This window comes from Schistocerca cancellata, chromosome 3, assembly GCF_023864275.1.
Source record: "Schistocerca cancellata isolate TAMUIC-IGC-003103 chromosome 3, iqSchCanc2.1, whole genome shotgun sequence".
NCBI lineage: Eukaryota > Metazoa > Arthropoda > Insecta > Orthoptera > Acrididae > Schistocerca > Schistocerca cancellata.
Genome location: NC_064628.1, coordinates 376,807,923 through 376,824,002, shown reverse-complemented (window position 1 = coordinate 376,824,002; position 16,080 = coordinate 376,807,923). Strand labels below are relative to the sequence as shown.

Below are 16,080 nucleotides of genomic sequence, written 5' to 3'. Positions count from 1 at the left end.
AGTTGTTGTGGAATAACTATTCTTTCAGAAAAACAAGAACTCCCATTTTTTTAATCACATCTCATACATAATTAACTGACAAACAATTTGCTTCCAGTACTAGTACACTTTTGAGTATCAAGAATAATTAAGCTGCACTTTTAACTCTCAAAACTAAAACAGCATTGATATAAAAATAACATAAATATTTAATAAACTTCTGTATTGAAATTATTTTACTACTTCTGTTTAAAATCAATCTGTATTTAAAAAAATACAAGCCAAAATAAGAAGTGTATCTCTTAATTTTAGACACTAGATTCTTTTCACAGAACTGAACAGAACTAGAGGGTGAACATAAAATGTAATTGCTACTACGTTATTTATTTCAATTTGCTAAGCACGGAGAGTGTTCAAGAGGATGTCAAACATTTACATTCAGTCATAGTTTGCATTAGATAGCTGTATCACACAACACAACAAAACCGATGAATGGCAGGTCTGAACATGTTTGTAATCATCTAAGAACATTGGATAAATAAAAACTACAAACTGTTACTGCCACCTTTCACAACATTTCTTTAATGCTGCAATAGAATCGGAGTGATCTGTTACAGTGTCAACTCAGCAGAAATATAGGGTATATAAACAAATATACATATGCTACGATTTCAGGGCAATGAATGAGTTGACACCATTCCAAGGTCAGTGTTCCATTTCCAATGCATTCAGTTCAGCCTCAAGAGCCTCCAGGTCTTCATCATCATCAAGGAAAAGACTTTCATTAATAGGAACTGCTGAAGCCTCACTGTCACCTGTGGAAGAAGTCAGTGTTTGTTTAATATATTTTCATTATGAACATATAAATGGGGGCAAAATAAACAAAACTTAGCAAATGGCATAGACCACTGCTAAATAACATGTCAGACATCACCACAGTAACAAAGCAACTATAGGAGAAACTAGATACAAGCACCAGGATTACAAGTGGGTATATCAACAACTAGTCATGGACTTATTCAATCAGAAATAAGGAAATCATCAGGAATGCCCCAGGGAAGAGTGATAGGACTGCTTTTATTCATTATATACACAAATGATCTGATTGTCAGGGTGTGCAGTCATGGATGGCACTCGCTGATGACACAGTGGTGTACAGGAAGGTGTCATTGGTATAAGTTAGACAAAATTTCTAGTTTGTGCAATATATAACAACTACCTCTAAAGGGAGAAAAATTAAAAGAAATGCAGATGAGTAGGAAAAACAAGCCCACAATATACAAATACTGCATTAGTAATGTGCTACTTGACACGGTCATACCAATTAAATGTCTAGGCATAAAGCTGCAGGCAATGTCAAATGGAGTGAGCACATGAGGATGGTAATGGAAAGGTGAATGGCTGACTTCCATTTACTGGAAGAATTTTAGGAAAGTGGTTATTTGTAAAGGAGACTGCGTATAGAACACTAGAGTGACCCATTCTTGAGTACTGCTCAAGTGTTTGGAATCCCCACAAGGTTGGATTACAGGAAGACATCAAAACAATTCAAAGATGGGCTGCTAGATTTGTTACCAGTAGGTTTTATCAACATGCAAGTATTATAGAGATGCTTTGGAAACACAAATGGAAATCAATGGATGGTAGATGGAATTCTTTTTGAGGAACACCATCAAGAATATTTAGAGAACTGACATTTCAACTGATTGCAGAAAGATTCTACAACAGACAACATATATTTTGCATAGAAATCATGAATATATGAGAAATTCTGGCTTGTACAGAGTCATATAAGCAGTCTCTTTTCCTTGCTCCATTTGCAAGTGGAAAATGAAAGGAAGTGACACATAGTGGTACAAGGTACCCTCCACCATGTTGGCTTGCAGGGCATGTATTTAGATGTTAATATCCCAGCATCCACTTTTAATGAATATGGAATACATAGAAAAACCTGAATATGGATGAGTGGATGGGAATTTTTTGAATGGGAGAAAATAAGTAAGTAAATAAATAAATAAAATGAAGTATTTCTCACAGAAGAGAGTGCTCCACTCTATAATACCTGAAAAGACACCTTGGTAATTTAAAGGAAGGCAAGAAGAGAAAGAAATGACAGTATTTAACGAACAAAATATTCACCAAGACAAGCTGCAGAATGAACAAAAACCATTTTATTCACTATCAGTTTTGATCCTACAGATCATCATGTAACATTCAATGTCAATCCAACATACCTAACACAGATAATACTACATGGTGGTTTATTATAACCAGTGACGAAAGATCATAAGACAGCATGACTATGTAAGTCATATGGCATTGTCAGTCTGCGTGAATCACATCAGAAAGACTGAAACAATACAAGTGTCACAGGTGTGATGCTACGTGATATTCCATCAACGGTTATGACTATTACAGAATCCAAAAATTAATATTTTACTATTGATGGCATAGTACTATATTCAGTATGTATACTGTACTGACATTTTATGATGACATGACAACTGTAATTTGTAATAAATCTTTTTTTTTTAAACTTCCTGGCAGATTAAAACTGTGTGCCCGACCGAGACTCGAACTCGGGACCTTTGCCTTTCGCGGGCAAGTGCTCTACCAACTGAGCTACCGAAGCACGACTCACGCCCGGTCTCACAGCAGGAGAGCTTCTGTAAAGTTTGGAAGGTAGGAGACGAGATATTGGCAGAAGTAGAGCTGTGAGACCGGGCGTGAGTCGTGCTTCGGTAGCTCAGATGGTAGAGCACTTGCTCGCGAAAGGCAAAGGTCCCGAGTTCGAGTCTCGGTCGGGCACACAGTTTTAATCTGCCAGGAAGTTTCATATCAGCACACACTCCGCTGCAGAGCGAAAATCTCATTCTGGAATCTTTTTTTTTTCAATCAGTAGTTTATTTCTGAGATGATGATGATCTTTAAAGTTTTGCAGGCTGTGAGGCACCACCTGCTTATTAGTTTTCCAAGAAATGACGAAATGGTTTTGAGATTGTCATAAAAAAATGCGTCTGGGTACACCTGCTACTAGTCAGTACCCATTAGATGTTCTAGTTTTCTTCACTTTAATACATCTTCCTGTCTTCTGGTGGGGAGGATGCGAGTTCAGTTTGTGAAGTCTTCTTTTCCTGTACGGAGAGGACAGATGGCCTTTCCTGCCCCCTCACTGGGTACACAAAATTACCAGGAAGGTCCTTATAATGGTTTGCAAGGAAATTTATTACTCCACGAAAGGGGTTGCTTATAAACCTGTGGTTTCACCGACTGGTGAGTATGGTTTGTCAGTCAGGCAGGGACCCTTACCATGTATGATTAATAAAGGAGACAGAAGATACAAAGCAGAGGATCACAGAGATGAACATCCAATAGAATTGGATAAAGCTGCGAAAGGGGTACTGGGCATCACTCAGATGTTTACTGTTAAAATTTATCAATTATATATCCAAGATGATATGAGCAATATATTACTTCCTCCTACACATTTCTCATACATTACCACAAAAGTACAATAAGAGAAATTGGAACAGCTGTGGATGCCTGATGATATTAGTTCTTCAGGCACTTCATTTGTGAGCAGAACGGAAAAGGAGGGAAATGATAGTTGTTCTCAAGTTTGCTTAAGGAGCACGGACGTAGATTTTTAGCCCCATTACACCTTCCTACTACCATATCTGCCACTTTTACACACTCTCTTCGATTCCCTGTTGATAAGTAGCAAAATCAGCCTTTGTTTCCATGGACTACATTGGAAATACAATTACCTAGTTACCACAGTTTCACACATCAGAGGTGATACATATATTTTACCAGGTAGTTGTGTAACCTACAGCAGAGGACGGTGTACTGAAAAAACATAACTAAAACACGAGGCACTTGGCAGAATTCAATGAATCCTTTAATAGCTGTGATCTCTTATTTCATAAGCTAACTAGCATGTGGGAATAAACTACTGGATTCACTATGCTTCAAGTACTCTAAGAATAAAAATTTCTCAGAAATGAAACGTTCATCTTTTCTGTAACTGTCATGCAATTAGGAATGTATACCTATTCTAATTCTCCTTAAACCACAAGCAACCAGCACCTTTTATCATCTACAAAAAACAATCGGGATAGAAATGGACTTCTGGAATCACCTTAACACTTACTTTACATGAGGTAGCAAATTTAAAGTGTTTTAGTTGAAACTGAAAACCAATCCTGGATATTGTTTATGCAATCATAATGGTGTTTCACAGGAGAAAATGATCCTCCTAGCTATTTAGAAAATGGTCAACTCTGACTGAATTATAGCTTGAAATGTTTTGACTGCCAAAATGATATAAATTTTGTATAAATTGGGCTCAATGATCTATAAATACCTTCATTTATATAACCATTTGTAGATATGTGCTCTGCAGCAGCCTGCTTCAGCCTATCTTCCTTGGCTTGTGTTCCAGTTCCGTCAACCTCTTGTGCTTCCAGTCCCAGGAAATCAAGCCGTATTTCGCGGTACTGCAAAATGTGAAGAATTTTTTAAGTTGCAGCTGTAGCATAATTTGTGTAAAGTAGATATATTTCTTAAATATTACTGTATAAGGTATACTACCATGGAAATAAAATTGCCAAAGAGCTAAGGATAGTATTACTCTCTTCAAATCACTATGTATACATTAGTACTAAAGTCTAGTCTTTCGTAAATCCAACCCCACCTTTAAGTATGAAGTAGCGGAATGCCTGTTAGAGTGACATGCTCTTACTGACTATTACAGTAGTTGTGAAGGCTCCGCAGAAACTCAGTGACGTGGCTCTGGTGAAACTACGTTACGCCCAGCACGCCAGTACTGGATCATGTATTTTTTCAAATCACAAACAAATTTTGGAAAGGATGAATCTAAAGGAAACAGACATAGGTATGGAAATGGACTTGGAACAGGAGCACTAGGCCTACAGACTTTTGACAGGGAAAACAAAAGAAACTGTAGATTTGTTGGAAAAAAAGAAAACTTGACCATGGTAAGATTCATACAGACAAGGTGAAAGAAACTATAGTACAGTCAGTGAAAAAAGATCCCTGAAGTTTGCAGTGCTGTTCAGGGTGTATACGGGGACAAGAAAAAAAAAATCCCGGATTATTCCCGGATTTCTCCCGGATATTCCGTTTAAAAAATATGCCTTTTTCTCGGGCAAAAATACACTTTTTCTGTGCTAAGTGACAGTAGGTTTTCCGTAGATTTTCCCTCGGAACTGTAAAACTTATCAATCCTTTGAATGGTTAACGTTTTATACAATCGCGCAGAACTTCTCGGAAAAAAAAAGAAAAGACGGGGCAGAGAAGTTTTGGAAAGACCTTTGATTTGCAGCAACATATACGGTGCATATTTTCATTTTACGAAAGTATAAAATCGAATTGCACCAAACACAGCGCGTTAGTTTCCGGAGCGTTGAAACCGATTAAGATTAACATGCTACAACAGAAGCTAAGTTTTCACATGTAATATTTATTTATTTATTTTGCGTGTGTTACACTTTAAGATACATCACACAAATGTGCCAGTAAATTTAAAATTCTGATATAAATGTCTCGGCTCGAAATTCTTGTAAGTGGCTGGTCCTCAAACTGTTCAGTTACGAACGCTCTGTGACTTAGATATCCATCCCACTTTCTCACACGTAATATAATTCAGAAATTTACTTTGAAAGTAACGCTTTTCTAACCACCGTTCGCAATACTATCCAGAGACTGTTAGAAATGAGTTCGATTTACCAGTTGCCAGAGAGCGCCAGAAAAACAGGCATTATTGTGATTGTGCAATTGTATTGGTGTAAGAAGCCCGCATGTTCGTGTGTATAAAGCACTAACAGAGCTTACATTACACCATAAAAGAAACAGGTCATCAGAGGGTACTCCAAAGAACATCGGAATTTCGTAAACTATACTAAAATGCATAATTAGGCTTGAGTGCAAATTGGCTTTTTCCAGATTCACAATGAAGTAGGTCCCATCTGATATTAAGCTTTTCAGTGTGGTTTTTGGGATGTAAATTTTCTTGGAGTACCAGTACTCTGCTATCTCATTTTTGGTTCTTTATTATGGCATAATGCCATGTATGGCAGAAGATGATAACGTGCACTTGAAATTCAACGAACAGTTGGAACTAGGCAATACTGTAGAATGAAACACTTCGTTTCAAATAAAATGACTGCCTTAGCGGAAAGATTAATAAAGCCAAATTTCTTTAGCAAACTTGCAAAATTAACTTCACTGTTCTGCAAGGCGATTAATGTTTGACTGCTACAAACTTGGAAATAAAATAAAATCAGAAAACTGAAATTAATAATATTTTTTGCCCTCCGTAATTATGTGAATGTATTTTAATTCACCTGATATCCGTTTTGTTTTCATTTGATGTGGGAGCTGTACACGAAGAGAAGCAGCGAAATCACTTAACGTAAACATGGGTCACGTGGGAATAAACCCCCTCCCCACTACAACTCTGTGCAAGAGTTAATCTGGCAGCTAGGGCGCGGGAGAAAATTTTTTCTCGTTTGCATCTGGCTGCTTGCTGCTACTACCGATACAGCTAACAGCCAAACTTCAAGTAGCGGGAGAAGGTACTGCTTATACGCGAGTCAAATGCGCATGCGCAACAGACCGCTGGCAATTGGTCAAACGAACCTAATGTGAACAGTTGTGACGTCATGCTCAAAGCAAGCAGTTTATTGTTACGAAGAATTACAGTCTGCGCCCTACGGCCTTTGACATATTTTTGCTATTTGCAGACGCTTGTGCGTGCACGGTGTTTCGTTGTTGTAAATTGCACATTTCCTTTGCCACTAAAGTTTTATTTTTTTCCCTCTTGTTTATATTTTCTTGCTGCAGTATCATTCTCCAGTAGCAGGATACAAGAACATTCTTTGCTAGAGAATCAATTCTGCAGTCAAAATTACAAAAATTTAACTGAAAGCTAAAACAATGAAAAATTCCCGGAATTCCGAAAAATTCCCGGGTTTTTCCCGGTTTTCTCCCGGATGAAAAAATTCCCGGGTTTTTCCCGGATTTCCCGGGTCGTAGACACCCTGCTGTTGCCAGCTTTCAACTCTGAACCACAGACAGTTGTAGATGAAAACAGTCTGTGGAGCTGTGATGACACTGAGGCACTGCCATTGAGACGTATACAAAATCACATTACACGATTGACTGAGGCAGACATGCAAAGCAGCCGCATCAAATCCATGGCAAATGTCAAGACTATTGTTTTGCCGATTCTACCAAAGAAGGAAAAGAGCTAAGCAGATGTTCCAGCTATACTGGAGTGGAAATGAGTAAGAAAAGAGAAGCGAAGCAGGGAAAGTCTGGAGAAATGGACTTAAAGAGGAAGTTATAGGAATAAATTACAGAATGAAGATTACCAGTCAAGGGATGGAGTTTTGATATACTGCAGCTATACACTCCACAAGTTGGTTACCCAATTCCGGAAGAGAGTGAACTTTGAGGAGGAAACGCAAAAACAGATAAATTTCCAGAAAACAACCATCACTGGTGACCTGAATGCCCAAGCTGGCACACAAACAAATGGATACCATGTGATATTGGCAAAAGGAGGGGTTAGCACAAACTAAGAAGACAAAATTAAATCCCTGTAAGAGAAATGAGTTGGTTACTGGCAATTCTTGGTACAAGAAATGATAGGCTCATACAATACCATAGTACAGCTGCAAATGGAAAAGGATGTATGCTGTGGACTACTGCACTGTCTTTGACAGGAAACTGAAGAGGCACATCACTGGTGTAAAGGTAGCACCTACAGAATCAGGTTAGAGGCCACAGTAGAAGAACCCAGAACATTATAAGAGGAATGGAAGAAGTTTAAGTCAACCATTGTTGAAGCTATAATATCTTTTTGTGGAAGAACAAGCAACCGTTAAGGATGGATGTGAACAGCTAAGTGAACAATCGAGTTAAAGAAGAATGGCAGGAGAAGTACAGAACATTTAGAGTAAGGTTTCATCAAAGTTCACAAGATGCAAGGGATGAATACATTACCAAGAAGCAAACCAAGAATATAATAGCAGAGGAGAGGAGGAAAATGTGAATGCAAAGAGCAAAGGTGTGTAAAAATTCCACTCTGCTGTGGATGTAAATGGAACATAAGTAAACTATAAGAAAAGGCGAAGTAATGTAGAAAGAGAGCTCCAAAGTCCTTTTAGATCTAGATTGGATCACTGATTACGAGATGCCCAAGGAAGAAATGGATAACAATCTAGGGAAAGAGAAGGAAAAGGATTTGACTTTGACAGAAGTAGAATCTGCACTAGGCACTATGAAAAGCATCAAGTATGGATAACGAGACAACAGAAATGTTAAGAGCAGCTGGAACTATACGGAAGCAAGGTGCTTCACCATATTGATCACATCTAAATGTTAAAAACAGAACAGCCAGGCAAATGAATCACTTATCAAGAGGTGAAAACTACTATAGTCTAATAGTGTTTCTGTGACTACTAAGAAACAATTCTTACAGAGCTACATTTGGAGTTTATGTTTGTGTGGGCCAGAAACTCACATGCTCGAAAGTTGAGATGCGATATTAAAGATACCATCTACTGATGGTGTCTAAAAAGAGCAAGAAGCAGGAGACAAGAAGCCTACTCCAAACACCACTGCTAAGAGGAGGAACATGGTTAACTACCTATTCCACTGTTCATCCCAGCTTATTGCTGTGATCGAGGAATTGGTGGAGGGAAGACAGAGAGGACAACTGAGACATGAGTTTAAGCATGAAATCACACTTAGCAGAAGATAAAAGAGCATCAAGAGGCTAGAGTCAACTTTTGAGTTAAGGAGAAAATGAAGTGGCTATACAATGTGATGATGGTAGTTTGGAGGGAGGAGACAATTACTAAAGACTGGAAGAAAGGAAACAATATGCAATTAAGAACTCAGAGGGCTAACTTTTCTATTTATTTAATTTTCTTATTTATTTATTTATTTATTGGGCCTGTGAATCTATGACTGTACAATGTACAAAAGACATTGGAATATTCATTAACCCTTGATCGGGCACTCCTGTATATACAGTGTGCCAATCACATATAACATTATTTAGTACTGTTTGTTTTACAGTTGCAAGCCCACACCTATTCCTTCATTATTGCTTCAGCTGACACAATAATAAGTTGTTATCAAACGTCCAAGTGAGCAGCAGTAATAAAATAAACAGAAAGCCAGGCTAGAAAAAATTTACAATCGGTGCAAGGAAATGACGTAAATAACAGCCTCATTGTGGGATTGTGCTATTAGCTTGAAATCTACAAGATAAATAGTAACCACACAAGCGGTTAGCAGGGATCTGACGTAGCTGCACTGTTTAGCGCTTTGAGTTAGTCATTACTGTGGGGTAACACTTGCGAGTAGCAACAAAGAGATAGAAAGGAAGGTTTATTTTATTATTGTTTAATTAAACAATTACTTAGCTCATATACTGTTAGTTTATCATATTACTGTTTAATTGACCTAAGGTTAAACTGTAATTTTGTTCATGCAGTTTACTTCGGTAATAAAGATAGCTATTGTTTACATGCGTGCAGAGTGTGCTGTGCACTCGCTCGTCTTACGAAAGTCAGCACGCCTGCTACAAGGTTAATTACTAAACACATTTCTCGAAATTTTTTACATATCATTTTAGTGGACAATGATATTACACAATTTTTATTGCTCTATATGCTTAACAGTACAGAAACAGTGCTTGAGCAAGTAATCAACACGATTAACTTGACAATGTTTCTATCCGTTATTATTTTTGTGGATTTGGGTAATACATTCATTACACAGTTTGACACTGGGATGCAGTATGCCTTTCTGTAATAGGGCTATATCTGTCTGTCATGCATGTACATCATTTGTCTGTCTTGTATGGTTGCTGTGTACATTTTCAGTATGGGTGGCACAGGGGCTGTTACTGTTTAATTTTTCTCTTACCTGTATGATTTGCTTATGTGTGAAAATTTTGGATTTCTACAAATGAGAATAAGGGACAGCACTGAGAAGAAAAAGGAGGAACAGCAGCTTATAATTAGGCTATGAAGGTCAACAACAGACAATTATTTGAGGTAAAGGAGCTACAGGAGGAACATAATGAGTACAGGCAAGATTTGCTGATAACCTACCAGACGGTGTGACGCAGAGTATTAACCAGTAAGGTGTGGATGCCCAAGAGAACATAGGTTTACAGTAATGCACAACTAACAATGTTAAAGGAATGTAAAATGGAAGTAAAACCTATTTACAGCAGATCACGCAACAGTTTGAATAAAGAAGAGAATGGTTTAAAACAAGGGTTGGCACTGTCACCCTTACTTTTTGTGCTTGCCATGAATGACAGAATGGACAAGTGAATAATACTGTGATGACCTTTGCAGACGACCTAGTGATCTGAGGGAATAAAAACTGTGTGTGTGTGTGTGTGTGTGTGTGTGTGTGTGTGTGTGTGTGTGGCACACACACACACACACACACACACACACACACACACACACGCGCGCACATTCTTTTTGTTGTGCCTATCTGTGACTCATCATCTCCACTATATGGTGAGTACATGAGTACGAACTATCCTTTTCATAATATTGTTACATTTCATCCTGGGTTTTCCATTGTTGTATTTCATCTTTTGCTTTTTTAAACAATAGATTGTCATTTTGAAATGCTTAAATATTTGAATAAACTTCACATGCACAAAGATTCCAACTGTAAAATAACGGGAATTAACAATGAGCACAGCTGAACATGTTAATACAGTGATTAAAATGACACGACAAAGGAATAGAAATAAAAAATTACATTAAAACCAATTAACTGAATACAAGTAACTGTCAAAATCATTTCAATGAAGATTCAAAAGCAAAAGATTTCAAAGTACCTAACAATATTTGAACCCACAATCTATTGCAGATGATACTATAACCATTAGACTACACAACCAGTCTGTAAAACACTGCTATTTTAAAACAGAGAGCATCACATAAAATTCCAAAAAATTTTCCATCAGTTACTCGCAAATGATGGTGTGCCAGGGTGAAATACCTACAGCATCATTTCCTTTCTTTACATATTTAAAATCTTTATAACCTGATCCAACCTTACTTTCAGAATGATATTCTTTTCAGTTATAAAGTTTGTAGTTTTGATGTATCTCCAAAATCACACAAACAGTTAAATATTCAAAGGCTTGTACAACTTCCTCTCCATTGTAAGTTACTGTACCAGCAGCCACTGAATGTGATAGCTACCAGATATTCTACCTTCCTTTCTGACCATACTATAATATTCCATTCATCACAATAAAGGATGACAGCCAAAAACAGTTGCAGGATAAAATTTATTAAAATTCTTGACCAAGGTTTCGGTACATATAAATGTACCTTCATCAGAAGTAAAACTACCTGAACAGGGAGACACATTCATTAGAAAAGCCATATCAACGAAAGTGAGAAACAGAAGCTTAAGTAACAGTGAAATTACTACAGTAATGTAGGCACAAAATCATTAGTACTTACTAAAATTACATCATGTAATGGAGAATAATAAAAACAATTATGCCAAAGGCGTCGTCAGTAATTAAAACATCATCTCCATTAGTACAACATGTGTAATGAGCACAGGGTCAAAGCGCACAGTATTAGCAGCATTACTTCACTTATGAACTATTGAGACATGAGTGTGACAGCACTAGGGCAGATGGTTTCGCCGAGAGATGGCACTTGCATGTGCCAGAATCGCGCATATTAAAATTAATAAATACATACATAAGCGCATCAAAAAATTATTAAAGGTTGTGTTAATTCAAACTCTGTCTTAATAAGTAAAACATATCAGGCCAATTAAAGACATTTATGTAAAATAGAAATATAGAACCAATTTATCTGTATCCTAGTGTCAAACGGATAAAATTTGCGCTTGGAACATCTGACGAGAGAGGGCACTAGTGTAATGCGCGAGAGTCTCACGTAACGTAGGCAGCGAAATACATACTAGCGAAACAACCAAAAAAATGTTATAATAAAACGAAAACATCTGTCATTATGAATAAAACATAGTAGTCATTTAACCATACATACACATTGAAATTCATAACAAACAAACATCACAATACGTAGAATCCCAACAAGACAGGAAAAGTGCATTTCACCGGCATTAACCAGCAAGAAAATAACTACTAGTCAGCCAGACTATGTTACATTAAGGCAATGAGGGGTTTGAAACTGTCTAAAAAATTTTTGTTTCGAAGCTGCACCTGTTCATTAAGAACAAAACCGTCTTTTAGAGACAGATGCTTGAAAATCTCTAATTCTTCGAGCAAGTCTAGTTTGTAACCTTTATTAGCTTCATGAAGCAGCTCTACGTCGTCCAGTTCACTTGGCGTGTGCCGTAAGAGCCATAGATGTTCAGCAAAGGTGGAATTATATACGTTTTCCCCGTTTTTACCTAACAAGTGTTCTTTATACCTAACTTTAATGGGTCTACCTGTCTGCCCTATGTAATAGTTTGGGCAGTCGTTACACGTAATTTTGTATACCCCGGACTTAGTGCTGAGTTCTTCTCGTGTTCCAATATTATGAATTACTCTACGTTTCAGGCTGTTATTTACGGAAAAGGCAACTCTATAACCGTACTGTTTCTGTAAAAGTCTTCTTATCTTATATGAAACGTTCCCTAAAAATGGAATAGAAATAAAGTTATTACTCTCATACTTTTTTTCCCTGTTATCTCCTAAAGTAGAAAATTTTACAGCTGTTTTTTTCTTAGCAATTTGGTCAATTAATTTACGTGTAACGACTGCCCAAACTATTACATAGGGCAGACAGGTAGACCCATTAAAATTAGGTATAAAGAACACTTGTTAGGTAAAAACGGGGAAAACGTATATAATTCCACCTTTGCTGAACATCTATGGCTCTTACGGCACACGCCAAGTGAACTGGACGACGTAGAGCTGCTTCATGAAGCTAATAAAGGTTACAAACTAGACTTGCTCGAAGAATTAGAGATTTTCAAGCATCTGTCTCTAAAAGACGGTTTTGTTCTTAATGAACAGGTGCAGCTTCGAAACAAAAATTTTTTAGACAGTTTCAAACCCCTCATTGCCTTAATGTAACATAGTCTGGCTGACTAGTAGTTATTTTCTTGCTGGTTAATGCCGGTGAAATGCACTTTTCCTGTCTTGTTGGGATTCTACGTATTGTGATGTTTGTTTGTTATGAATTTCAATGTGTATGTATGGTTAAATGACTACTATGTTTTATTCATAATGACAGATGTTTTCGTTTTATTATAACATTTTTTTGGTTGTTTCGCTAGTATGTATTTCGCTGCCTACGTTACGTGAGACTCTCGCGCATTACACTAGTGCCCTCTCTCGTCAGATGTTCCAAGCGCAAATTTTATCCGTTTGACACTAGGATACAGATAAATTGGTTCTATATTTCTATTTTACATAAATGTCTTTAATTGGCCTGATATGTTTTACTTATTAAGACAGAGTTTGAATTAACACAACCTTTAATAATTTTTTGATGCGCTTATGTATGTATTTATTAATTTTAATATGCGCGATTCTGGCACATGCAAGTGCCATCTCTCGGCGAAACCATCTGCCCTAGTGCTGTCACACTCATGTCTCAATAGTTCATAAGTGAAGTAATGCTGCTAATACTGTTCGCTTTGACCCTGTGCTCATTACACATGTTGTACTAATGGAGATGATGTTTTAATTACTGACGACGCCTTTGGCATAATTGTTTTTATTATTCTCCATTACATGATGTAATTTTAGTAAGTACTAATGATTTTGTGCCTACATTACTGTAGTAATTTCACTGTTACTTAAGCTTCTGTTTCTCACTTTCGTTGATAGGGCTTTTCTAATGAATGTGTCTCCCTGTTCAGGTAGTTTTACTTCTGATGAAGGTACATTTATATGTACCGAAACCTTGGTCAAGAATTTTAATAAATTTTATCCTGCAACTGTTTTTGGCTGTCATCCTTTATTGTGAAGAATTTTAACAGTTGCTGCCACAGCCATGTTTAAAATCATGAGATATTCCATTCACTATTAACTTGTCATCTCACTTCACTTTCAGTTATTCTCTGATTGTCTCAGGCATTATTTATACTTCCCTAACATAGAATTATGACATAGGCACGTAAACTCACAAATTAATGGTTGGATACGCTATCAAGAACTTCACCTATCATCAATTTAGTAATTAACAGCTAGATTGACTGAAGCCCTTCCTGATAAATCTTTATCCTGAGATCCAGAAAAATGGGTCAAGTTTTTCTCTACATTTCCTTTAAGTAAACAGCTTGACTAATGTGAGATTAATTCAGAAAACTATGTCGTCCTGCTTCACAATTGTGACTTCAATGCTCTGGTTCCATTAGCTTCTCTTTTTAATGAAAATGATAATGGCTGATACATATATTTAGGAGACATTTTGCATCTCCAGGAAAAGAGTGTACTGGGACTTCTTTAGCAGTCACTGTCTTGAAAAAGCCAGTGGCAGGATGAGGATGATTCATCCTTATTAGAGCAGTCTTTCATCACCTCACAGAATATTTTCATATACAAGAACTTGACATTGAATGGGACCGAACTCTAGAACTTTACATTAGTAGCTCAAGATGCTAACATCTACACTACAGTGATCACAATGTGAATTAATAAAGAAAGGGACTAGGCAGTGATGGAGTGTCACGACATACTGTCTGGCTGGTTTGCAGGGACCTATCTGATTGTAGATACATTACTGACAGAATAACTCTCCATATTTTGAAAACACTCAAACCTTTTTAACTATACAAACAGTCCCATGTTAAAGCCCCAATAACAGCCTCAGTTTTAAAAAAGACACAATACACAAATAATAAACATAGCGTCCCTCCCCCCCCCATGTATAGATGTGCGTTTTCCTTCACACAGTGTAAGTAGTACAATTTCTTTTCAATTTGTATTATTATTGGATCATACTTAATCCAAACAGCATCTGTGGTAAAAGAAAGGAGTATGAGAAAAGTATGGGACAACTTAAGCTACATTACACAAACTAATTATTCTTACCTCAATATTCCTCTGTTCATCCTCTTCTTGCAAATTATAACTGTCAAATGCTTCATCACCTTCTTCACATTGATCTGCCGCTGCGAGCTCAGGGTTGAAATAAAACATCTCTCTTCCCGACATCTATAAAATAAAAACAGTTTATGTGGCATGTAACAGAAAGCACAATCACAATTTTTTTTCCCCCACTGGATTAATACAACAGTATTAGCTGTGCTTAAATGTCACTGACATGAAGTAAATGTTCTACAGTAACGCAGCTCTGTGAGCAGGAGGCGTTTTTTTTTTTTTTACTTGTATAAATTCTGTGCTGTTATATATAAAGAATTACTCACTGTATCAAATACAGTGGACTTTAAAGCCATGGTTAAAAACAATCCTCAGAAACTTTGTCGCAAGCAGTTTTTAAACTGCCTGTCACTACAACAGGATTTTGTCAAATGTTGCCTTTCATAAAATTTATTTGATCAATTCTAGTACGTTACCTTAGATTTTATCATACAAAGTGACAGTCTTCTGTTTACTAGAAGTGGCTGGGATGTATGAACATATTGCGAAATGACTGTGTGTGGCATGTGTGTTGTGGAGAAGCCTGGTGAACATGCAAAGGTGTTCACATTTTGTTTCACAGGGGTGCTATAATTATGGACAGGTGTTTTACAATCTGGAATAATTTTTCTTTTTAGGCAGGGATATGGAAATCCACTCTCTCTCTCTCTCTCTCTCTCTCTCTCTCTCTCTCTCTCTCTCTCTTCAAAACAAATTAAAATAGTCTGCACTGGCAACTGGTATATGAAGTCAAAACCAGAAAAGTGTAGGCAAGTTCATTGCCACCACTGATGTTCATTTGTTCATTGAATAGGGAAGCAAAGAATTAAACAATGGGAAATCCAGGATGGAATGTAACAATATTATGAAAAGGAAACTGCCACTCACCATATACCGGAGATACTGAGCCACAGATAGGCAGTCTTTTTGTTGTGCCTGTCTGCGAC

General features: G+C 37.1%; 1 protein-coding gene across 1 annotated transcript in view; it reads right to left on the bottom strand.

Annotated features, from left to right (window-relative positions):
• Positions 1-344: 344 nt before the first annotated feature.
• Positions 345-16,080, bottom strand: part of LOC126175065 (zinc finger CCCH domain-containing protein 15 homolog) — a 46,464-nt gene continuing 30,728 nt past the window's right edge. Inside the window, exons 5-7 of the mRNA XM_049921588.1 lie at positions 15,086-15,208; positions 4,346-4,478; positions 345-794 (exon numbers count right to left, since the gene is read on the bottom strand). Of these exons, the coding sequence (XP_049777545.1) occupies positions 685-794; positions 4,346-4,478; positions 15,086-15,208 (366 nt within the window). The 3' untranslated portion in view covers positions 345-684. The remainder of the gene's footprint in view (positions 795-4,345; positions 4,479-15,085; positions 15,209-16,080) is intronic.